The following is a 26,838-nucleotide window of genomic DNA, read 5'->3' as shown; positions in this document are numbered from 1 at the left end:
CCCAAACTGAGGAACTGACACCGTGTGCCTCTATCATGAACCACGTTGAGACATCATCTTTCAAAATATACCAGCGCTCCTGAAAAATAAACATTTCTTTGAGCCACAGAAAAAAAGAGCTCTGCAGTAATTTTGTCTGTCTGCACCGTCGGGACGAGGCTTCTGTTCAAAACAAAAGGTCGTTTTTCAATCATCCGTCTTCTTGATCATTTTCCTTTCAGCCTTTTTCAACTCGCCGTGCAATCAAGGAGGACATTTCACCTTGCTGCCGGCGCAATTACTGCCCAGGGACGTCTGGTAAATTCAAATCAATCAGACAGGACGATAGCATTGACCGGCAGAGACACACAGCAGCAGCAGCAGCATCCTCTCAGCTATTCTAATCCTAAAGACACGAAGCACCATCGATTTCATGGCCGCTTGGAAATGTTTCGGTGCCCCGGAGAAGACCCGCTGCTTGTGTTTGGTGTGTGTGTGTGTGTGTGTGTGTGTGTGTGTGTGTGTGTGTGTGCGTGTGTGTGTGTGTGTGTGTGTTACCTCGATGTAGGCAGTGTCCTGGTTGGCATCTTTAATATGTGGGAACCAGTCTCGGGGCGGTTTGGAGAGGTGTTTGGACTCTGTGACGAACCACAGCAACTTGGGCCAGCCTGAGGGCACAGGCAAACAAAACAAACATCCACTAACGTTTCCAGTAAGGATTCCGGGTAAGAAACCTCAGAAAAGTGTGTTGTTTTATTCAAACATTCACAGGCTGAACTGTCCTCCCTGGTTTACTTGCAGAACCTGATTCAGAAACAGTGCAATCTTTGGGAAGGGAAGGAAAGGTGTTGCTGATTTCCATGACTTTTAATAAGTGAATGTATGACTCCTGCAAGTCTTTGAGAAGAACACACCAGTGGTCAATCTATATAAAAAGATGATCTGTGCATGGATTGTTTAAGTATGTGCAAATAAAAGGTCTCAAACTGAATATTTTCTGGGTAAAATCTAAATTACACGCTGCCTGCGGGGAAAAAAAGTAAATTAAAGTGATAAAAAAACAAGGTTTTCCAATTGATTCTGATGAAAGGTGTCATTTATATTCTCCCTGGACGGCTGCTCTCATTAATATGGATGAAAGGTTTAGCCTGTATGAGGCTCATTTACATAGAAACACATTAAACTCTCTACGAATCGTGAAAAAAGGTTTAAACGTATTATCATCCACTGCTATTTGAGATGATGCAATTATGTAAACTTATATTTATAAGAAACGGGAGGTGCAGTGTTGCTATGGATACGGTGTGCTGCGCTGCGGGCTGCAACATAAGCCTGTTTTTTTTGTATGTTAACCCGCAACCATCACTTTAGATCCTGCAGAACTCTACATTATCTCATACTTATCAGATCTTTTCTCTTATATTTAGGTCCATGTTCCATAGGTTCACATTGCATTGACTTGATTTACTTCAAAGTGACTTAGATTTTAAGTTATTTTAGGATTCATTCTCTTGCTCAGTGACGTGTGGACAGGAGGAGACGGGTATTAAACTAATAAAACCTAAAATTAGGGATGGTAGTTAAAAGTATGACAGGACCTGGGTGGAGGATTCAAATGTTAGAAACCAGTGTGTTTCTAATCTGTGTGTTGCTGATCTATAGAACTGCATGTTTCTGATCTATAGAGCTGCATGTGTCTGATCTATAGAGCTGCATATGTCTGATCTGTGTGTTTCTGATCTATAGAGTTGCATGTTTCTGATCTATAGAGCTGCATGTGTCTGATCTATAGAGCTGCATGTTTCTGATCTATACTGTAGAGCCACGTGTTTCTGATCTATAGAGTTGCGTGTTTCTGATCTATAGAGTTGCGTGTTTCTGATCTATACTGTAGAGCTGCATGTTTCTGATCTATAGAGCTGCATGTTTCTGATCAATAGAGCTGCATGTTTCTGATCTATAGAGCTGCATGTTTCTGATCTATAGAGCTGCATGTTTCTGATCTATAGAGCTGCATGTTTCTGATCAATAGAGCTGCATGTTTCTGATCTATACTGTAGAGCTGCGTGTTTCTGCTCTATAGAGCTGCATGTTTCTGATCTATAGAGCTGCGTATTTCTGATCTATACAGCTGCGTGTTTCTGAACTGTGGAGCTGCATGTTTCTGATCTATACAGCTGCATGTTTCTGATCTATACTGTAGAGCTGCGTGTTTCTGATCTATAGAGCTGCATGTTTCTGATCTATACAGCTGCGTGTTTCTGATCTATACAGCTGCGTGTTTCTGAACTGTGGAGCTGCATGTTTCTGATCTATGAATCTGTGGAGCTGCATACTACTCATCTGTGTTCCAGGCCTCAACTGCCAACTCTTACCTGAATTCAGAATTCTCCAACTGTTCATGATATCTCTTATTTTCACACATTATACCAGCAAACTCACCCGAAACTAAACATTTCTACAGTGAACATTTTAAACGCTAGCTGTATCCATCCTTGTTTATTCATTAACAATTGTGTAACATGCTTCAGCTTTATCTTGTAGTCTTGTTTGTATCATATTTAGACGCTGCATGTTTCAGGCTCTAGGTTCTGTAGAACATTGTAACACCAACTCAGTCGCTATCAGTGCTGTCCAAATAAAATTAAACTGAACTGAACTTTTCGTTTTAATGTCATCCACAAGACTACACGTTATATTTGGCCAAGTGGATGCAAGTCCAGAACCATGGAAGTTTTCCTGCCACTGTTGTAAAGACGAACCATGATTATTATGAGACATGAGATTATGTTTTGTTCTGCTGGCTGAACACGAGTGGTAGTAAAATCCTGCGGGCTGTTAATGTCTGAACTGAAGCCGCTGTTGCTGCCGGGCAACGAGACAGAAGAAACAATCATCCACGTGAATGAGACGAGCTTAAAACCTGCTGATCAATACGAGGAGCACTCTGCATTAATGAGCCGCGCACACACACACACACACACACACACACACACACACACACACACACTTACACACACTCCTAAATCCATGCTGAGTGAGGAGCAATAAATCTGATGGCATCATGTTGCTATTTATACGTCCATTACTGCAGAGCAAACAGTGGTTATTCATCACTGGGAGATTCTCTCTTTCTGCTCAATGTCTCTATTCTCCGTCTATCACTCGCCTCCTCCCACCCCTTCCCTTTCTCCTCTCCTCCGTCTCCTCAGTTGTTTTTCTATCGATTTGCATTACCACTCCACTGACTTGTCTTTCTGTTTCTCCCCTCTCTCTCCATCATCTTGTCATGCATTACTCAGCCCAGCTGTCTGCTGCCATCAGTCTGTTCATTCATCCGACTTAGAGGGAGAAAAAAAAAAACCTATGAAACAAGAAGAAGACGACCAGAGGCGCAACTTGTCGACAGGCAAGACAGGGAACTGCTTGGGGGGACAGAAGGAGGGGGGGCCCCCCTTGAGGGCTGACAGAGATGGAAATGTGCTAAGTTGTCAATGACTGTGGGACTCCTCCCTAAGGAGCCCCCGCCTGACCCGACTCTGCAGACTCAATCCTGTTACATGTCGTGTGCGCGACTCTTTAAAGTGAAAGAAATGAAGCCATCTCTCTGTAGCAGCTGGTGCAGCAGTGCATCCATGTGTGGTGTGTGCGTCACCAGAGGGAGCTGTATATTTCCATTACGCTGCACTCTCAATTATTATCAGTTCAGAAAGTTCTCTCTCTCTCTCTCTCTCTCCATCATGTTTACTGAGAACTGTGTGGTTTGGCTTTTTGCGGGAATCTATTATGAGAGTGACAGTACGCCACCAATGAGAGGTTGCATGTGTCTGACCTTTGAACTGTGGGATCTCTCCGGTGGGGCTCTTGGGTAGCCCTTTATGGCAGGCATCGCTGGTCAGAGCCACCGTCACTCCGCAGCTCCCCAACAGAAACCCGATCTGCTGGCTGCCGGCGTCCTGCACAGAGACGGGAGAGATCTAATGTGATCAGTGAACTCTAGTCGACGGAGAAGAGCTTCCTGGTTCAGCTCAGCTCCTCTGGTCTGTGTCGTGACACAAAACTCCCCAACAAGTGTTATGTACATATTTCAGAAACATGACTCCTGCAGTGAGTTGGTCTAATCTCTTCAAATACAGCTCCACAAATCTGTTAAATACATAGAAATCTCTTTCAGTGTCAACGCAATTTGCTATCGTCCAACACAAACAGAATCCATTGATGATTTCTTGAGTAAACATGTTAAATTGTGAAGTGTAACTCTTTTGCAGATGAATACGTATACTCTACGTTAACTCCTAATTTGTTATTATTTTTTTCTATAATTATTGACTTAAAGTTGTACAGAGACACATACTAGTTCATATTACAAATGTTTCAGAAACTGCGGCGTGACAAAAAGCGCGTGCAGACAGATATTAATTCCACCGTGGTTCAGCAGTTTTCATCTAAATGTAAATTCCGACCAATAATCAAGTAAACATGGTTACAAAAACTAAATGGTGTTTTCATCCGTCCCTGTTGTGTGGATAATAGCGGTTGTGCGCGGGGAGATAAGCGGCCGGAGCTGATTCTCCAGCCAGGTGCCATTGAAACGCTGCAGAGGGAGAAGACACAAAGAGGCGACGTTTTCACATGATGTGAAACCGTGCGGGAAAAGATGACGGACATATGACATTTCAGCTGGTTTGATTCTGGAGTCTCAATGCTCGACGCAGATTTGATGCTTTTGTCTTTGCATCACATGCTTCATGAATTAATGACATTACCATTTATCTTTTTTGTCAGGATTCCAGTGCAGAGCTCAGGACACAAGGCACTGGTATATCTCTAATAATTAGAATAATAATGTCTCATGTAACCACCTCAATATGAACAGACTGAGATGATTTGTTCAACAGACACATAGGATTTTATATATTGGATAGTCTTTCAACCAATCAGAGCTAATCATTCAATCAATCATTCAACCACATAAAGCCCCACCCAAACGATCTGATTGGCCTGACAGACGTTTAGTGGAGCTTAGTCCCCAATTTACTCATTCATTTCCTGTAACCGCTTGTCCTCTGGGGGGTCGGGGTCCCAACTGTCATTGGGCGAGAGGTGGGGTACAACCCTGGACAGGTCTCCAGTCTAACACAGAGAGACAGACAACCATTCACACTCACACCTACAGCCAATTTAGAATCACCAATGAACCTAACCAGCATGTCTTTGGACGGTGGGAGGAAGCTGGAGAACCTGGAGAGAACCCATGCAGACACAGGGAGAACATACAAACTCCACACAGAAAGGCCCCAGTCGGCCCATGGATTAGAACCCAGAACCTTCTTGCTGTGTGGCATCAGTGCTAACCACCACACCACTGTGCAAGGCCGTCCAAATACGCAGATATGTTCTTGCTCCGTCTGTTTTATTGAGGATGCTTCTGGAGACAACATGTATGGATTTGGGACAGCCAGGTGTCCCAGAAAGCATTTCACAAGTGTCATCAAGTACGTCGCTGTTCATCCTGCCCTCCAGAATCTGTAGTTCAGAACTGAACTTGACCGATCCCAACAACGTGCTTGGTATTGACAAATTTCCCCCACAAATATTTTTTTATGTGCAGGGAAAGTTCTACCTGACTTCCAGGCTAGTAAATCCATTCTTTCTGATCCTTTTCCAGGTATACATTTCCAGGAGGGACAGAAACATGTTTGATAAGATGAACCAAAGTGGAATCCATGTGGACATGTGGTCATCAATTCAGTGCTGTCAAAAGTTGGGATAAAATTCTAGTAATTGATGTTTTGGGGGCATGTGAAGACACGCATCTGATCAGATCTTTTCATTTAACGTTAAACAGTTAAGCTGTAATCAGGTTGAAGAAACACTGTACATGTAAATCCATCAGACCAGGACAGGTGCAGTGATGAAGGAGATCAGACTGACAGACGGTCCAATAAAAGGGTGACTGAATGACAAACAGGTAGATGTCAGGTGACGTCTGAGGTCACCTGGTCAGTCTCATTTCCAACTACTTCACTATTATTTAGCCATGCTTATAGTTTGGTGATTATTTCGAGACTTCATACATTCGTAAATTATCAAAAGAAATCTGTTTTTTAAAAATGTTCCCAGGGCTGAAACTCATGAAGCCAGACAGACTTGTGAGTCTCACATCATCTCTTCCTGACAGTGAACAGTTTCGGTCCAAACTATGACTCAAACAAACCTACAACCACAGCAGAAGTAGACAAGTTTCCTCAGAGACATTTGGTTCTGGTTAGACCTCAGCAGAGCTCTGTGTCCTCTGACTCATGTTTTTAAGAGAAGAGTTATCTCTGTTCACTGGTGTTAATTCAGGCTGTACTGTAACTCACTAATGCTGCAGAAAAAGAAGAAGAAACCAAAACAAAAAAACAAAATGTTCCCTCTCAACTTTGCTCGACTGATTGTGTGCCGCTGGTCCTTTGGGACTTCTTTAAAGACACTTATGTCCTCTACAAATCCTTGACCGCTGCATCGTCGCTAGAGAACTACAGCTTCCAGAAACTCATCTTCAGTTCCTGATCAGTGTACAACAAACTGAAAAAAAACATTTGATGTTGAGCTAAATTTATAGAATATAGACTATAGGCCTCGACGTTTAAATGTTTAATTCAATACAGAAATAAACACGTTTACATCCTCGTAGAGAAACTGTTTAAACACGCCCACTTCAATTGAATCAAGGCTTAATAGTTGTGCATAATTAAGGATGTGGCTGCTTTGAGTGACAGGTGGGTGTCCACATGGAGCTAGCTTTGGGCCACTCACGCTCCACCTCTTTGACAGTAGTAGTGTAAAACCTGGATCTTTTGAGTAGTGATGTTCGATCCCACCGACTTCCTTTCCGATCCGATACTGAGTAAAATTCAGGCTGGTATCGGTGATACCGATCCAATACCGATACTTTGTGCAAATACACCTAATGTGTCTGGCAAATCTAAAAAAAGTATGGTATTTCAAATCATAGCTTCATAATGAATACAAGATGCTGACTTTTCTACTATTTTGAATTGAAATGCAATTAAATGAGAATCGATTTTTGAGCATAAAGATCTGGTATCAGAGGTATCGATATTTCAGTATCGATCTGCACATCACTACTTTTGAGGGATTCGGGAGTCACTCACTGATATGAGCTGGGTTTCGCAAGTCAAAGTGTTTCCAGTACATTCACTGGAGACATAATAAAGCACAGTAAACACCTTTATTACAGTTACCTGTTATTGTCATTTATCACTTGTGATACATAGTCACTGAAAATCATATCAAGTAGTTTACATAAGCCTAAACCTCAAAATTAAGCTGTGCAAAAAAAAAAATATATAAATAAATGAGGACAGGGTCACTACTCCGAAAGAATATTTTATTTTCTTATGGTCTAAAATGTATGTGGAGTGGATGTAGAGTAGGATATTAATCACTCACAACACAGGCTCCAGTGAGATTCAGAATCATAACATTACGGTCTAGAAGAAAACAGACATTCTTGTCTGTGATTAATGGTCTAAATCAGAGGTCTTCAACGTTTTCCAGGCCAATGACCCCCAAACTGATTGAGAGATGGAGCGGGGACCCCCTACTTATGCATATGTGTATTTAAAGACATTTAAATTTGTAGAAAAAATTGCTGGGATAATATAAAAGAAATGTCTAATCAACCAAAACTTTCGCGACCCCCCTGCAGTACCTCCGCGGACCCCCTAGGGGTCGCGGGCCTCTCGGTTAAACAGAGCCTCATGAGCAGTGAATCCGCAGCGGAAATCCCGAATCTTTTTTTCCACCGCTATTTGACAGTTTTTAAATGAGCTGCGAGTTACAGCTAAGTTACAGAGTTATCAAGATGGTGACGGCCGGAGACGCCACATTGAGCTTCAAAACATTTCTTCAGGCATCACGTGACGGACGTCCCGGAGGCTGCATCCTGTTTTTAAAATGTTTTTAACGCTATTCTACAGGAAGTTCTGGTTTGTGATCACTTACCTTCCTGGTTAGTGGTACTTCTATCGGCACAGGGACGACCTCGGCCAGCAGGCAGCCGTAAAAGGCCGTTATGAAGGCAGCTGGGTCGTTGTTAGGGAAGACCAGCGCCACCTACAGGTGGGAGGACATATTACACATGAGTTGCAGCAAAGAGAAAGACGTGTTTTCATCTAAATGTAAATATTTGCAGTCAAAATCTCACTATTTCTGCAAAATTTAAGTCATTATTATAAAACAAATGTGAGTTAAACGCTGTAAATCTGTATTTTAAACCATCAGAGCATCTTAAAACCTAAAATGTTTTAACACCAAAACATTTACTGAATAAGCGAGTCAGAAAAATGTGGGAAATAGGAAAAAAATACACTTTAAGTAAAGTATTAAACAAAATACCAGAGAGGTGTAAAATATAATTAACCTTTGATTTCTGTCCCTATGCTACTAATAGAGTAGCTGTAACCTGCTGGGTGATAGTTACCCCAGCAGTGGAAAACTGCATTGTTGTCTAATTGCACATTTAGAGCTTAGAAAAGCAAAAAATAGACACAAATCTATGCAAAAATTGATTCAAGTGAGCATTTTCTGTAGCAGGAATGAACGTCCTGCACAATCAGCCAATGCCAGTAGATCAAAATCAATTAAAAACGACATTTCAACTTCATAGGAATTAGATTTGTTTTGACCTTTGATCGAAAAACAAATACTAAACCAATTTAAAGAGCTTTCATATCAGTGAAATCTTTTTGGTGCATCATCTCAAATGCTCGTCTGAGACGTATTTACTGTGAAGATGATTCCTCTCCACATGGCACATGGCACATGAACAGATCCAAAAGGCTTCTACATCACAGCAGAGCCGCTATCTCACGCTCCGCCATACTGGATCCAGCCTAGCTCCAGATGCACGGTGTGATGATAACGGAGCTCAAGTTCAGCATGATAGCGTCCGGATACGACAGAGGGCTGAATGTGTGAGCTGTACGTCCAGTGTGTGGGTGCACGTGAGTGAATGTTTGTGGTGTAATGACGCTTTCATCTGTGTGCAGCTCCAGCAAAACTGAAAGGAACCGGTTTGTGTTATCAAGAAGAAAAAGAAGGAGAAGTTGTAAAGTGATTAAAGCGAACACCCTTCCAGCTGAAGAAGAAAAACTCCATTCCCTGACACTGTTCCAGTCTTGACTTAGCCTCCAGCTGAGCGGGAAATCGAGCTTCAAATAAAGATGAAAGAGGGAAAATAGAGGCGGAGGGGGCGTCCCGTGGCAGCAGACACATTTGGGACTATTACTGAGGCTTTTTTCCACTCCGGTGTGATTGTCTTTTCATGTGCTGAGGCGTGTGGCGTGCCGGGTAAAGGGGCCCTGAGTGTGATGTGATGATGGCAATGAAAAAGAAGGAAGGAAGGAAGGAAGGAAGGAAGGAAGGAAGGACTGTGCATGAGTCCACTTTAAAGGATTGAGTAAAGGGTCATGTGGCGTAATGTTAAGGGATTTTGTTTTGGCAAGAACCCAAAGACTCCAGAGAGGTGACGTCAGTAAACCTCTGCTGTGTTCTGTGACTTTTAAATAACAAAGTAAAAATGGATGTTTGTTCAGACTGCCGTTAAAGGTTCAGTTAACTCTTCAAGGTCTGCCTCTGACATGTCTAACTAATTTAAGGCTTGTCTCTTTTGCTGATCTAACCCATGGCGCCTGCTATCAACGGCCATCTGGGCTCGACAGGGATTTGTATCTTGGACCTCTCGCACCCTTAGTGAGAATCATAACCCTAGACCAATGAGCCACGCCAAAAACAACCGACTCTTGAACGTACATCAGCGTTATATTAGTCATTATGTGAAAGGCCCTCTCAGTGTTTGGTCTGTCTGTCCAGGGCTACCACAGAAACATGGCAGACTTCAGTGGAAGAAGACGTTGTCCTTTTGTGGATGTGAATCAAAGCTGATGATTCACAGCCACAGGCAGTTATACAAATGACAATGCTAATAAATCCCCCGTTAACCACTCTGAGAGCTTCATTGTCTATATATATATATATATAAGCGGGACAGATCGTCCAAAAACAAAAGAAAAGACATACTCTCAAGCATAATAAACACCGTCAGGGTACGGTTGAACGTCTAACTGGTTCAAACACTCACCCGGTCTCCAGGCTTGACGAGCGGTTCTTGTTTGGTTCCCAGTTTGTGCAGCAGGTTGTAGGCCACCTTCACACTCCTGGACCACAGTTTACCTGCAAGCAGATCCAAAGATTCATCATTACAAACTACTCATACAGACGCTTCAAGCAAGAGGAAAATGTTTGGCGTGACCAATGACAAAGTCCAGCGTGTCATTTATGAAATACACTGCCTGGTCAAAAAAAAAAAAGGTCACAGACTCTAATATTTCGTTGGACCTTCTCCAACGTCACCAGATTTATTTCCATCCAGTGTTGCATTAATTTTTCACCAAGATCTTGTATTGATGATGGGAGAGTCTGACCACTGCACAAAGCCTTCTCCAGCACATACCAAAAATTCTCAATGGGGTTAAGGTCTGGACTCTGTGGTGGCCAATCCATGGGTGTAAACAATGTCTCATGCTCCCTGAACCACTCTTTCACAACCTGAGCCCCATGAATCCTGGCATTGTCATCTTGGAATATGATCCATTGATGGAATAACCTGGTCATTCAGTATATTCAGGTAGTCAGCTGACCTCATTCTTTGGACACATAATGTTGCTGAACCTAGATCTCAGCAACTGCAGCAACCCCAGATCATAGCACTGCCCCCACAGGCTTGTACAGTAGACACTAGGCATGATGGGTGCATCACTATATCTGCCTCTCTTCTTACCCTGATGCCCCCATCACTCTGGAACAGGGTAAATCTGGACTCATCAGACCACATGACCTTCCTCCATTGCTCCAGAGTCCAATCTTTATGCTCCCTAGCAAACTGAAGCCTTGTTTTCCAGTTAGCCGCACTGATTAGTGGTTTTCTTAAGGCTACACAGCTGTTCAGTCCCAATCCCTTGAGTTCCCTTCACATTGTGCGTGTGGAAATGTTCTTACTTTCACTATTAAACACAGCCCTGAGTTCTACTGGTGTTTTTCTTCCATTTGATTTCACCAAACATTTAAGTGATCACAGATCACCATCAATCAGGATTTTCTTCCTGGAAGACGATGGTTCCCCACTATCCTTCCAGTTTTTAATAATGCGTTGGACAGTTCTTAACCCACTTTTAGTAGTTTCTTCAATCTCCTTAGATGTTTTCTCTGCTTGATGCATGCCAATGATTTGACCCTTCTCAAACAGACTGACATCTTTTCCGACCACAGGATGTGTCTTTAGACATGGTTGTTGAAGAAATGAGAAGCTACTCATTGGATCAGTTGGGGTTAAATAACTTGTTGCCAGCTGAAAGATAATCACCCATGCAGTAATTATCCAATAGGAGGCTCCTACCTATTTGCTTAGTTAAATCCAGGTGGAGACTTTTTTTTTGGTCAGGCAGTGTATGTGATCTAGAGAATGAGTGGTCGACTTCTTTTGCACCCAACAAAAACAGGAAAGAAATATCAGTGTTGGGATTTTTTACACAGTAGAACAAAGAAGGAGAATCATGAACACACCATGAATCATGAATGCCACCCAGCTACACCGACTTCAAACCATGCAACAAACCAAACGCACCTCATGACGGTGGTGTAACTGGATCCATGTACAGAGATACTTTACACTCAGAGATAAAACCACAGCACATGAGAGGAAGTCCACACTGGTAGAGAATTACACAGGCAGCAGCTTGAAAAGTTTTTTAATTTTTCCATTTCACAGAAGGTGTTTAAATATCTCCAGGTTCATATGAAGTCATTAAATATTATCAAATCTATCCGATCGGTTTCATTTTCCCCACCCAGCCGGAGTCAGCTCTGTTCATTATCGCCGTAACTCACAACAATAGAATCAATTTCCTTCCCTTTTCTTTTTTTTCCTCCTAATTCAGACTGACAGACGTAGATAATATGCATGGGCATTCCAGCGTGAACGCCTTGTTGTTGTTTTTTTGGACTAAATTAGTTTTTTTTTTCCTGGTTTTTGTCAGAACTAATGAATTGGAGAAAAGGAGGGCTTTGGGATCCCTGGAGGAAAATAAAAAGAAGTGAGTCAGCTGAAACCACAGGTATGACAGCAGTTTAGAAACATTATTAAAGCCAGGCATTTTAAGGATCTTGTTTAGATCTCATAAGTGATGCCAAGAGAGCTCATAATACCTGCATCGACTCTGACTAGCAACTGCTTGCAGGCTTTGATATGGTGTTTGGCCAGCTAGCATACATGGATTCTTATATTCAGCCTAAATGACCCGTCAGCTCTGCTTGGATCTAGTAAACTTCATTTAGGTGTGAAACTGAGAAATATCTGATAATTTGGACAATAGACTGTATATAAATATGCAATCTGTGCCTCCACTTCCTTGCTTTGGCCAAACTGACGCTATTTTCCCGGCAGTATGGGCGGCGCCATCTTGCAAGTCTGGAGTCAGAGTCTGAGCAGAACAGTCCGAGGGTGGAGCCACGTGGAGCCATGATATCGAAGCCCCGCCCACATTTCCTCCAGACTCACATTTTCGTGTAATTAATACTACGCTCTGCTCTTCCTCCACCAGTTAAAAGGAAATATTGGATTATACACTGAACTTATTTTTTTTACTTTTTTTTACTTACTTTACTGAACGGTCGGCATGGCAACTGGTAGTCGCCATTATGTCACATCCTGTTTCTATAGTGTCAAATAACTAACTAAAACGAAACCTATCCAAACAGTTGACACTTAAACATGCTTCAACATTACATTAAGTACCTAAAATGAAAGAAACCATCCTTGAAAAAAAAATTGTTTGGCCCAAGTCCCATCCACTAACACAGAGGGGGTGGAGCTTATGACCTATACTGCAGCCAGACACCAGGGGGAGCACAATAATATTCTGCTAATAACCGGATTAACTGATCGGAAGGAGCTGTCAATCAGGTTGAGATGGGTGGCGTAGGAAACTTTTAATAGCCACGTAAACTCTTGATCTTCTGGTTTCTCTCTGGTTACTGGAATAAATCCATTCTCTCCGAGCATGTCTGCTCCACGTGGGGTAAAAACATCAGGTGAGGAGTTTTCAGGAGGGACAGAAACATGGAGATAGAAAAACAAAGATGAACCAAGATGGAATCCATGTGGACAGAGACGATGGAGACGTGGAGAAATCTTGGTCGTCTTCTAATACTCTAGACATTCAGGACTGGAGGATCTTGTTCTTCTTCTCTTCCTTATTCTCTTGATTATTTTCCTTATTCTACTTTTCTCGCTGCTGTTATGTCTCCTCTTTCTCTTCCTTTTTGTCTTTCTCCGTCTTCTCTTTCTTGTGTTTCTCCTTCTTCTTTATATTCTTCCTTCCTCTTCTTCTTCTCTCAACATGGAGGTAGAAAAACTGCCAGATGTTGAAACAAGAAGTGTTTGAAAAGATGAACCAATCTGGAATCCATGTGGACAGCAACGTTGGAAGACATGGAGACATCTCAGCCGTCTTCTTCTTTCAAATCTATTTAGTGTTGTCAATCAAGTTTGGATGTTTTGGGGCATGCAAACACCCCAAATGTTATTTTAGTCAATGTCCATGTAAACTTTTATTTTATACCACTTCATACCACTTCATGAACTGAATGTTAGTTCTGTCTGTTGAGTGATATGGTGGCATACATTACAGTATAAGGCTATCTGCTGCCGAGTCCTGCCGTTGGACAAAAACAGTAAAGTTGAGGCTAATGAACTCAAGAGTCACAGAATCTGGTGATGATTCTCTGTGGTGTTTTTCATGTCAAAACCTAAATTTTTGCAGATTTTTTCAGGTCAGAGAGAACCTCCAGAACAACGTCCCGTCCTCACGTTGTAAAACGAGCCCGTTGATGCAGATGGCCCGGGCCAGGCGGCCCCGTGACGCTGACTTCAGCCTGATTCATTAGAAGCAGCTGCCACGTAGATGACTAATGCAAACACACAACATAAATGTTTCCACAGCATCTGGTCCTGCTCTCAATCAGTCAGAACACAGCAACACTTCATCCATGTTACGTCCTAAAGACGCTTTATTAAAAAAGAAAGAAGAACTCCTTCAACTTTACGCTAACGTGACTGTACCTGCTCTATTTAAAGTAAATCAAACAGGGTCAGTAAAAGTTAAAATAATTTAAAACCACAACATTGAAGCTTGGTAACTTTTTGTACTTTACTTTTTCCTCTTTTGACCCTTTATATAACTCAACATCATGTCACCACCACCTGATAAATTACCCTTGAGAGATTTCGGATTGAGCAAAAACAACATCACACCTACAGGAATAAAAACACTGTAAGAGAAGGAACGATAGATCTTGGCCGACGAGTTTCTGTCATCCTCCTTCCACAATCAGAGGAGTCCTGCAGGCATGAGAGCATCTCCCCTGCTGAACTTCAGATGAGCCCAAATCAGAGCTCTGCAGCTCCAGATGTAATCAGAGTTTCTGTGCAGAGGAATGCTTTTTGTTTTTTGTTTTTTGTTAGGATGACATAACTGAATGCACCAAAGAAAGACCTGTCTTAGTCCTCTGAAACCAAGAGGAGGATGATGTGTAACTTAGGAGTAACCAATATATGTTTAAATTTCAGGAAAATAAAAACTGTGCACAGATGTAATATGTACACACCGATTAGGCATAACATTATGACCACCTTCCTAATATTGTGTAGGTCTCCCCAGTGGTGACTCATCAGAGAATGGACATGGGCCTTCTGAGGGTGTCCTGTGGTGTCTGGTAACAGAATGTTGTTAGTGGGGGGTCTTTGAGGGGAGGGGCCTCTGTGGATCATCCCACAGATACTTGATCAGTTTGGGATCTAGTGAATTTGGAGGCCAGGTCAACACCTTGTGCTGTTCTTCATGTTTTTTTTTAAGTTGTTCCTAAAGCGTTTCCTGCTGGGGATGGCTGCTGCCATCAAGGAGTGTCATTGCTATGGGGGGGGGGGGCTGGTGTGGTCTAGGTGGGTGCTACAATTAACATCCAGGTCCAAAGGTTTTCCAGCAGAACACTGAATTGTCACAAGATGGTTTAAATGTTATTGACTTCTCCAGTGGTCATAATGTTGTGGCTTGATCAGTGTGTGTTATATTACAATTTATAAGTAAATCGTTAAGGTGGAGGAATTGTAGTTTAGAGCCACCACAAACATATGGATTGTTTCCTCCTCGTGTTCAGAAATCCAATCATCTTGATCGATAACGTGATTATTTCTTGGTAAATAAAATCAGCTGTTCAGAGTACAGAGAATCTGAGCTCCCTGAGAAACTATTTCTTTTTTTATTATTATTATGAAATGAAATATGTTTTTCCTCCTGCCTGTAATGTGGGGTTATCTGCAGTGCAGCGTGGTGAGGGTTGAGTTTAAGGACGGCGGGGGAATAGAGCATCATGAATTCTCTCTGTTCTCGGGGGGTGTTGGAGGACAACTCGACAGCAAGAAACAAAACACGTTTGCCTTTGTTGGCCGACATCAAAGAAGGGCAAAGACACGACAGGAATGAGCGATAAAGGCAGACAGAGGTGGCGAGAGAGGTAAAGGCTGAGATTTAGATTCACCACTGCACACAGAGTCTCACCGTGCTCCCGTCTGTAGCGGCGTTCTCCTGAGCGCTGGCTGAGGACGTTTCACAGTCTGGTGAGCGCTCATATCGCCTCATCGGCACTCGCACACACAAACACTTCACGCCTATTTGGAGGAAGCTGATGCTCCTGCGATAAAGCCGCTGCCTGTTCATGTCCGTCACCGGGGCCGGCGGTTGTGTGTGTGATTGCGTTAAATCGTGTATGTGAACGCCACCAGCATCGGCGGACGTGAAGCTAAACACTTCACTGAACTTCAGATGAGACTGAGCACTTCCATCGCCATCGGAGACTTTTTCTGTTCGCAATTCAGATGGAAACATCACACGTGTCCTTCCTGAGGCCTTTTTCTGAGAAATGTGCAGCAAACGTACGAGTCAACACCTCGACCCTGGGGGAATCACACGCTGAAGAAATGTGTCGCAGTTTGTTTTAGGCCTTTATGGGGCGAGGAATCGTATACCTCGGCACACATTTTAAATTGCGTCCCAGTGCTTCTCAGTGAGGTTTAGAAGCATGTGGTTTTCGTCCAGCCAATCAGAGAAGACCAAAGAAACATTCTCAGGTCTAATCAGGGTCTAATGTGGTCTGTAAGGTTCACCTCTGCATGAAGAAGTGTCCTAATATTGTCTAATGTGATAATGTGTATGTTGACAAGTGTCTGAATCAGCACTGATGTTCTAATGGTCTAAATATATGTTAAGAGCAAGGAACCATATATGGTAACTTCATTAATCTTGATTTTCTAGATGAAAATCTTTAATTTTGAAAAATTCCACAGAAGTAAAAACATCTTCTTATGCCCTACAATAACACTCTAGGGTTGACATTTGGAATTTCGATGAAGTATTTCAATGAGCCCCCTATAAAAGGTTAAAGGGGAACTACCATTTTTTATAACCTGGACCTTATTTCTGGCATAAAATACGATCGCTTACTCACCCATATAACTTTTAGTCGTTTGGAAGATATTTAGCTCCAGCTGAGCAGCGCGTTTATCCATATAGTGGGAGTGACTGGGGCACCGAACCAGCTCCTCATCCGTATACTCTGGCTTAAAACGGTAAGGACGTCCATCATAAACAAAGTCGTCGTCCACAACCTCAGAATCGGAAAAATATTCAGCCATGTTGCAAAAAACTAGCAGTAGCAAATTACAGGTAAACAAGCCGACTGTCGCGGGTGTACGCGGCGCTCAGAGATGACATCATCCAGGTCAGAGGTTAGCAGGTCAATCTACAGACCCCGGATGATGATAACAGCTAACTCCGGACTCAACACGGAATAGCACTAGCGTATCATAACAAAATCTTGGTGAAATGAACGAGTTTCGCTGCAGATAATGTGTTATTTAGAGGCTGCGTTCCGGTGCCCCATTCACTCCCACTATATGGATATACGCGGCGCTCCGCTGGAGCTAAATATCTTCTGAACAACTCCAAATGACACCAAAGTTATATGGGTGAGTAAACGATCGTATTTTATGCCAGAAATAAGGTCCAGGTTGTAAAAAACAGTAGTTCCCCTTTAAGCTCATCAACATAACATAATCTTTTATTGTGGTTCTTTCTTTTCTTGTATTTGTTCATCCTCCTTTCTACTTCTGGTGTCATGTGTCGTTTCCGCTTCTCTTCTCTTCCCTCCTTCTCTTTCAGTCTACTTCTCCTTTCATTGCCTTGATCCCTACTTTCTTTCCCACAGCTGTGTGAAGCAGCTGAAAGCTCCAGACCTTTAATTTGAAAAGTCTTCCCTTCTTTAATATAAATACCTCATGTGTTTGACACTGGCGTAAAATTTACTGCTTACATCTCAACCCAAACAAAGAACGCTGACTTTTTCTTGGAATCAAACACCGTCATTCTTGGACATGATGAAGTTTAAAGTATAAGAGCGTTTCTTCTGTGATGTGATGAGTCTGGAATCGTGTCTTATGACTCTCTTATGCTCCACACAGCTGAGAGGTTTGACGCTAAATTCGCGAAGACCCGAGAGAAGCAGCTCTGTTCCCTAAATCTCTCTAAACCTCCTGCAGACCTCAAGTTGTTCTCTCTGCTGCCATTTGGGAAACGAATAACTCGGTCGCCTTCAACTAAAGAACAAAACACCTGTTCACGTTCAGGTGCAGACTTAAACCGTGGCCCTGAGGTGGGGATGAGGATGTGACTGTGATTGCGTTCAGGGAGCTGAGAGGACGCTGGCGCTGCAGGCGGGACGTTTGAGACGTGTCGGTTATAAGTTTGTATTACCTTTCACCAGAGCTGCCTTTTTCTATCCCTCTGTGCTGTTAAAGGCTTTAATTCTTCCCCCCAGCTGGATGAGAGAGGTAAAGGAAGCTTGTAATGGTGGTGTCCTCAGGTTAATCAGAGGGAGCCAATAAATAGAGGGAGGAGTGTTGACTCCTGCTCTCACGTCTCCTTCTGTGGTTTCTGTTGTAGCTTTAGATTTGCCTTTTTATTCTGTCTATTCATCAAATGTCCAAAACTTTGCCTTTTAGAATTCAAATTTAAGAACTGAAAGCCCAGCAGTGAATAAACACATGTATGAAAGCATAAATAAGTAAGCTGCAGAAACTTCAGATGAACTTCATGACCTTTAGAGACTGTAGCTACTGGAAGCCACTCAGGATACATTCATTTTTAAAAACAACAACAACAAAAAAAATAACTTTCCCTCCCTCTGTCTCAGAGCGTCTTTCTTTAAAGCATCTTTTTCACACTTGGCTAACGTGCTTAGCGTTCTGTCTGGCTGCCATTAGGGGAATTATGTTCACACAGCGGGCGCTAAACATTGTTTGGTGCTTCAGTTAATCAGCTTGGGAAAGCCACCATATGTGCTGGAAATGAAAGGATGCAGCACAGAGGAAAACAAAAACTCTTCTATTCATATAGTAGAGGAGCCTTCGTAATATTTATGGGTGACAGTGTGTTGAATACTGGATGGTTGTGATGCTGGGGTTGGTACGCGGGGTCTCATTTGGTTAATTTAGTGATGCATAAAGGTTAGCGTAACTTCAGCTGAAACAAAACAACAACAAAAAAATGTCTATCTGTTAAAAATATGAATGTTTTCCTAATTTGCTTCCACACTCCGTGACTGTATTTGCACCAAGTTGAGTTTCAGCTGCAACTCAGATCCCAGTGAAAATAAATCTTCCGTCACTCCGTAGCGTGACTTACCGTAGGTGAGCACGTAGAGTGGCTTGCCGTTGGTGTCCATGGTCGTGAGGCAGGGGGCCTTTGGAGAGATGGTGCCCCACCTCTGCAGGGCCGCCTCCAGAGACGGGGGCCAGTTGGTCACCACGCCCAGCTGCTCGCCCCGCATGGCCGCCATCTGGGCCCCTTCAGCCTTGGGCTGGTTGGGGTCTGGCTGCTGGACTGCAGGAGGACAAGAGGAAACAGAAGGTCGTTTTAATTTTTTAGATTTTACACAGATTTGTCTCAAAGGGTAACCCTCATATATCACGTTAATCTGCACCATCTGTGTGAATATGAATTAATCCACTGAACGTAATAGTCCCAAACTGTTTGGGTCTGTTTGCTTTGATATTTGCTAAAAACTGCATTGAACTAGAATTGAACCAACACAACTTCCACCAGCCATAAATGTTTTGCAGGAGAAAGCTGTTCTGGAGTCTCTGCCGGCCAATCAAATCATTTGGGGAAGGGCTTTATGTGGTGATGAATGGAAGAGTAACAGTGGCAAAGTCATACACGTCACCTGAGCGCCAACAAAATGGCTCTGATTGTTGGACTATCTAGTTGCGTGCAGAGGTCTCTCTATCTCTGTATCATAATGAAATCTAAATGTTGTGTTACCAGACTCATTCTGATCAGAAGTCAGTCTGGGTTCTGGGAAATTACTGAAAATGTTTTGGCATTTCAGATTCACTCTGCAGCAGGACAGCAAGGCCAAGCATACAGCCGGAATTATAGGCGGTCTACGTCAACGGCGACGGCGCAACCCTAACGTCGTTGCCTGACGTGCACCTCCTCAGAAATGTAACTACTCGTCACTGCAACGCAGACCGGAAGAGCTGTGATTGGTCCGCTTGGTTGTAGCGTCTCCATCTCCACAATTTTTGACGAAAGTTTCACTCAGCATTGTTGAAAGTGAAGCAGGAAGAAGAAACAAAAATGAATCCAACTGGCAAAAGACACAGCGCTGACTAGTGTTTAGGTGATGTTTTTACAAATGGCTCGCACTGGCGTAGGCTACGTACATACGTAGGTTACGGCGTCTAAGTACCTTAAAAGAGCCTTTATAAAGCTTTATCTTGAGCAACAAGCAGATGGTCTGATCTTCTGAGCTCTGATCTTCACATCATGGAGTCTGTTTGGGATTAATGTGAACAGAAGTAACAGGTTCTTCTTGCCAGGAACTGTGAGTAATCTGCTTTAAATGCAAAAGGTTCTCAGGCCAAACACTGATTTCTTTCTTTACTGGACTTTATCTGAGGTTAACTGAGGATTAAAAACTAGTTCATTCATTTTTTAGAGCAGCCTTCAGTTTTCCACCTGGTGTAGATGCGTCTCAACAAAAGAGCACACCACTGTAGCTGTGAGCGTTTTTATTTTATTTTTTTAAAGATCTAGTCCTTCAGTAGAGACCAGAGGCCTTGGAGAATGTAAGGAGGTCAGGAGGTACCGAAATGTTTCACAGGGCGGATCTAAAAAAAGATGCTCGTGTAGTAGCAGCAGTCACCAACGAAAGCTATTTGCTATTTTAGCAAATTACTGGACATATTTAATAAAAATTAAACTTGTTTTAAAGATTCATTCAGCTGAAACCAGTCGGTCTGGAGACCAGAGCCTCAGATAGGACACACAAACCTTGCTGGATTTGGTATTTTAAGAAAAACACATCTAATGTCAGCCGCCGTCTTCTCTGAAAAAATAAACTTTTGTCTGATTCGTCTGCTGATTTGTGACATGAATATCAAAAGCAACACGTCTTTCTCTCTGTTTTACTTTACAGAAGACTTCTTAATGCAATGAAAATGAATTATTTATAAAATAAAAATAGTATTTTTTCACCAACTAATGATGCCATCCTCCAATTGTGAGCTAACTTTATTCGACAGTTGTTTAAGAATGCACGCGTGCAGAATAATACCAGAATCACTCAAAGAGCTTTTGATCAAGCAAAAAAACGCAGTGGGGATGAATTTTAAAGCCGAAACAAACCGAGCCTTTCCAACATTTGCTATTCGGGCTTAAATTATGAATTAACTTCTGGCTCGGCGGCGTTTGATACTGAAAACAGAAGGAAATATTCATCAGTCAGACGCTGCTTTGTCACGGCAGACTTCAGGCAATGAGGCTTGGTGATGGTGATCTGTGTGCGGGGGTTAGGTTGTCAGCTGCATGTGTTGAGGCAAAATATTAATATTTACCACCGCTCAAAGTGACGTCCTCAACACGAGAAGAATAGCATTAAAAATACAATCGGAGTCAAAGGCAGGGGAAGGAGACGAGAATGGAAACGAGATTTCAGCAAATTCCTGTTGGCTTTCAGGATTTTTGGAAGACTTCGATCAATCAGCTGTTTTACAAAGGCAGATGTTTATGAGGGAGGACAAAGTGATTTTGTTTTCCAACAACTGCTGCCTTCAAATGGAGCTCTGTGATTAAGACACGGGATGCTAAATGCTCCGTGTCAGTTAGTTTCACGTCTAATTTGGGAGGTTTAAAAACTAGAAGTCGTGGTGGTTAGCACTGATGTTCTAGGTTCTAATCCATGGGCCGACTGGTTCCTTTCTGAGTGGAGTTTGCATGTTCTCCCTGTGTCTGTGTGGGTTCTCTCCAGGTACTCCAGCTTCCTCCCACCGTCCAAAGACATGCTGGTTAGGTTCACTGGTGATTCTAAATTGGTCATAGGTGTGAGAATTTCCTTCTGGATTAACCAAGCTCTTATCTTATCTTCTCAGATGGTTTCATGTAAACAGTTTCTGGATGTTGCTTCGACCGCATTGTTTTTTGTCAGGATAGGCTCCACTAATGTGACCAATCAGGGTGGTCAAAGAACTAAACAAAATATCAATCTAAAATCTTTGGGCGTTTTTCTTTTTTGGAGGTTTTTCAAACAACTTTTGGACTGAAAACCATCCTCTGCATCTGGCCACACTGCTGGGTGCTCACGTCAGCCATGAGTCATGAGAACGCCGCTGCTAGGCAACTGTTGCCGTCCAGAGGCCATTGAGGTCTAGGACGCTAACGACCAGGTAATGTGATGTAGGAAGAGAGGCGATTCTAGGGTCTATTGAGGCCCGAGGCAAAAACATCCACAGGACGACAGGATTGAGCGTGCACAGTTGTTCCTACTGTCAATGAAAACGTTGCCACTGCGACCCCAGGCAGCTGTCTGCCTTAACCCGCTGATGAGCTGTGCCTCTGGGTAGGAAACGCAAAGGCGTGATAAAAGGATAAGGCTTTAATGAATTAATTTACCATCCACCTCCACCAGCTCTGAGCTTTCTGAAGATGTCATGAATGCCACAAGAGCGCGCTATGGACTACGGACCCCGGAGAACATGCGAACTCCACACAGAAAGGCCCGATGGATTCAAACCCTGAACCTTCTTGCCCTGTTTGTAAATATGAATCCCATGCTGTGGCACCGTTGCTGCTGCTAATTCAGTTTCATGTTTAAGTTGCTAGCTAAAGCCTCGGCTCAACGGCTGTTACGAGCCGGCAAGGCTGCAGAGAAAACAGGAGGGTAAATCTAATTCCGACACTTTGTAATTGTGCCGAGATCACGAACAAGGTGGTGGCGTATGAAGCGTATCCATAGAGAGGGGAGGGCTGCAGGAGGCCGTCTTTGCATATTATTTGTCAAGGTTTTTGCTCCCGATTGCTGGGGCGTCTCTTTATCACACTAAATAACTTAATAACGTGCAGTATGAAGTTTTATGAGCTTTACTGCAACAAACAACCAAGGAGGAAATCAAGATACCATGGTGTGCACTTTAACTTTTAAACCTCTACTAATATCTGCAGTCATTTGTTTTCTGTCATCGAGTACTATCAGTAACTTCACTGTCTTTAAACTAACTAAATATTAGCTGTGCCACTGCCACAGTAGATCGACCCTCGAATAGTTTTCAGAGTAAAAAGAAGTCGTTACCTTCAAGAAGCTCCTCGAAGTCGTCGACGAAGAACTCCCTGAGCGGCGGGCGCTTGGGCCTCTTCAGAGTGTTGACGAGCTGCTGTATTTTGGCTGAAACTCTGCTGCTGACTGGAACACCTGCAGAGCACAAACACACGTTTCAGTCCGAGTCACATGTGCGAGACTTTCAAACTGCGCTTTCTTTCTTTCACGAGTGCACATGTGAAGTGGCGTTCAGGTTCCACGGAGAAGTGCATCGCGGCGTTTCGTCTGCACAAAAACATCCCAGAGTTTTTTTTAAAACCGGCATTAAAACGGCCTCAAGTGAGCAATCAGCTGAACCACCGCTGAACACGACACTCGGGGAAGAAAATGGTGATACGAGGCGAGGGGTGTATGTTCAGACGGCTCTTTCATTAAGGCTGATCTTAAACACAAGTGTCTCCGAGTGCAGAGCTTTGAGACAGAGGAGTGGAAATCTGAGTGTATCTGCATAAATCTGTCAGTGGTTTCTTTTTGGTCCTCGGTTTTCTTGAAAGCTTGTTTTTTTTTTGTCTAAGTTTTGGCTTTATTCAATCTTTTGTTAAGCAAATAGAAGAGAAACTTGGTGGGTGAATAAAAAACAAAAGAAAAAGGACGAAGAATGTTTGAAGTCACGTCGTTCACTGTTTCTGGAGTTTTAATTTAATCTGCACTGCTGCAAATGTCCAAATGGTATCTGCATTTTCCTGTTCTTGTCCGTGTCTCGTCTCCTTTGGGATTTCATTACGGGGCGGGATTCGACCAAAGCAGAAGAAAAGAAAAACTCCCCTGGAGACGGAGCCGGGGCCAGAGCCATTCTGTTGAAACCAAATTCAACCCCACGGCGCTCAGGTGACGTGTATGACTACATCTTCTATCCGTCACCACGTAAAGGCTGCTCGAATGACTTGATTAGACCGAGAGATGGTTGCAGGAGCATAACCAGTTCTCAATGGAGTGGCTCCAGGAAAAAGGGTGTTTCTTAAAATGCGTTCTCCTCTGTTCTTGTGAAACGCCATGAGTTGCTGCTTCAGTTCACTTCAATATCATCTAACCAAGTACAGCCGGATGTGTTCTTTCCCCATCCATTTTACCGAGGGCATATTGGGAGGTAATCTGTGTGCATTTCATTCAGGGTTAGGGTTACATCCTCCATCTTCCTGTCCTTGAGAGTCTGCACTAAAGAAAGTCCAAATCCAAAGAATTTTGTGAGCGCAGGAAGTTCTGGCTCGCATCCACTTACATTTGCATCACAGCACCCACTGACGTGTGCTCTGCATTCAGTCTGAACACCATTTAATATAAAAAGAAGTCAAATGGAGCAGAAATGAGACCAATCTACTGGAGTGTTCTTAAAACGTGAAGCAACAGCCTTGTGTTTTAACAGTCAGAGACGAGGTAAAAGCAGCTTTTAATAAAATACTGCTCTATTTTGATTAAAATGATCGGGGAAAAAATATTTTTTACAGCATTTCTCAATTTGACTCCCTTTATCTTATCAAAAATAATAAAAATATACATTTCATACATGCACATGAGCTTGGATTTGATAGACTGCAAATTAAAAATGTATTGTTTCATGTTAACAGTTGTAGTAAAAGGGGAAAAGAGCTTTACAGAAAGTACTAGAAGGAGTAACCAAAGGGAAATCACTGAATCAAAGCCTGAATCCTCAAAAATCCAAAGACAAACAGTTCTTGATAGCACTTTGTCTGACTGAAGCTCATCTCAAACACAAACGCCACACGGCCCGCTGTACGCGACACAATAAAAAAAAGCTTCTAATTCCTGATGAAATCCTCTCAGCTTTGCTGCATCTCTTTCAGCCAAACATCACAATGAGCTCCCATCTGTAAATCCTGGCATCTGGTCCGTCGAGCTGCTTCCACTCCGTCTCCGTCCACGGCGGCGTCGGTGTCTGATGAACGGCTCCGTCTGCTGCAGCTTCACGGGCCTCCAGAGAAGGAATTATCAAACTATGAACCAGCAAACTGCCGTCCTCTGTGATCTCTGAGGACGCTGCAGACATATGTCAAAAACAAATCTAAATCTGATCCAAATCCAGTAAAACTAGGAATTTTGCTCCCGTGATTTGTTGTTCAGACATGAATGCAAAGACTTTACACATGTAGGGTTTCCTTGAAGGAGTTTCACTTTTTTGTGTCGCACATTTAAGAGTTAATTTGTATTAATTTGACTGGATTTGTGGTTGCAGACTAATTGTCAGCTGTTCCTTTGCATTGAGAACTCCTTTGACTTTTCACCTGCTCAGTTTATGAAGAAACTCAATGGAGGAAGGTCCTACAACTGAAAAAGGACAGCACGTACGTTCAATAACCGCTTACAAAGACGGATGAAACCTCTGGGACGTTCTGAAGCTCAGTGTGGTGTCTCTAAACGTCTCTATCTTGACGTATACACTATTTCCTATTTGATCGTTCAAGGAAATTAACTGTATACGATGTTGAAATGCGGGAAAAAGGTTTTCCAGCAACACCCTACCACCAATGCATTATTGGAGCAGCTGAAGAAGAAGAGATGTGTGTAAAGTCATCATAAAAAACATACCTGAAGCAATCTGATGTCCTGCTTAGGTCTGTTTACTTGGAAACAAACTCGAGTTTGACTCATGATTTTTGCTTTATTAGGTCTAATAGGACATCTTTGGTGGGTCATAACAACACTGACATTATTCCTCAGACTCACCGTCTCCGGTCTCCATCAGCTCAGCGTTGCCGTACTTGGGCGTCTGTCTCTGGGGCGCGGTGCCGGCGCCTGGGGCCCTTTCCACCTGGATCCCGTCAGTGGACGTGGCGTTGGCGGTGCTGTTGGTGTAGCCGGTGACATCTGGAGGGGCAGAGTGGTTCTCTGGGATGTGAGAAAACGAGGGGGAATCGAGGAATGAAGGAAGGCCTGGTTAGTAACCCCCATCCCCATCCCCATCCCCATCCCAAACCCCCCCACACACATACCTCCTGCTGTTAAAACTTTATCAAATCAGAACCAGTCAGACGTAAGAGTTAATCATGTAGTCGGTTCAAATAGACCTATGTTGAAAGGTGTCAGCTGAATGGTTACTAAAATTCAAAAATAACCCCGGTGCCTGTGAATTACTCAAAATATCTGTATGTGCAGCGTTTTTGTACTTTAAGGAAGAAACTTTCCGAACCTGACACGCTTCACAAACACACAGCGTAAATCCACCTGAACTCCCTCCAGAGTCCTGCAGCCGTTCCTCACTGATCTCCTCCACAAACGTCACATTTCAAAACCGCCCTCCACTACCACCACCACCGCCACCGCTGCTGCCACCTTCCTCTGAAGAATTAAAGACCTCCATTTCCCTCAACACCCACGCCTCCACATTCAATTTCTTCGTCCGTTTCTCACCATATTTCGTGCCTCGTTTAGACACTGTTTCAAGCAGCCTGCTGCGCCTGCCGTTTCAAAGCTCCCATCATGCTTCAAATTCTTCACATTTACCTCTTTCATGAGGCCTGGGCTGCGGTTCAACGACATCAAACGGTGTTTACTGGTTTGCCCGGAGGATTCTTAACTCTGAGTGGTGGCAGCGTGAAATGATGCGAGGAGAAGGATGTGTGAAGAGGCTCAGTAGGGACGAGTTTAGGTAAAGCCTTGTGTGACATTTACGGTTCCTTTGCGTTCAGGCTGAACGCTCACTTCTGTTAAATCCAAGGGATAAAGTAAATACCTCCAGTTTGTAGTTGTTGCTGTTTTTGCATTATGTGTCTCATTTGCATTGGGTTACTGCTGCATTAGCATTTTTAGCATGTTAAGATTGATCTTACATCTGCAGGTTACAGGGTTGCTACGGATCTTTACGGTCCACAATGTCCGACATTAAGTGCTTTGGACATTTGAGAAACTCATTCTAGTTGCTGCTTAATTGATCCCTTGAGGTCAGAGGTCAGAGGTCAGATGGAGAACACATCTACAGAGGATTAGAAAAACTCCAAACATCAGCAAAGTGGGTGTTTGACATTAAACGAACTGACCTGAAGGGATGGACGCTCCCGGTTTGGGAAC

At 43.1% G+C, this 26,838-nt stretch overlaps 1 protein-coding gene across 1 annotated transcript in view; it reads right to left on the bottom strand.

Moving 5' to 3' along the window:
- The window catches only part of LOC311489287 (disco-interacting protein 2 homolog C), a 193,650-nt gene that overhangs the window by 30,771 nt on the left and 136,041 nt on the right, over positions 1-26,838 (bottom strand). The window contains exons 6-12 of the mRNA XM_084546303.1: positions 25,498-25,659; positions 22,789-22,908; positions 18,843-19,040; positions 10,130-10,221; positions 7,993-8,103; positions 3,812-3,935; positions 538-647 (exon numbers count right to left, since the gene is read on the bottom strand). Of these exons, the coding sequence (XP_084402429.1) occupies positions 538-647; positions 3,812-3,935; positions 7,993-8,103; positions 10,130-10,221; positions 18,843-19,040; positions 22,789-22,908; positions 25,498-25,659 (917 nt within the window). The remainder of the gene's footprint in view (positions 1-537; positions 648-3,811; positions 3,936-7,992; positions 8,104-10,129; positions 10,222-18,842; positions 19,041-22,788; positions 22,909-25,497; positions 25,660-26,838) is intronic.

The sequence above is a fragment of the Chelon labrosus genome (genome assembly GCF_963514085.1).
Source record: "Chelon labrosus genome assembly, chromosome: 6".
Lineage (NCBI taxonomy): Eukaryota > Metazoa > Chordata > Actinopteri > Mugiliformes > Mugilidae > Chelon > Chelon labrosus.
This window is presented reverse-complemented; position numbering and strand designations above follow the sequence as displayed.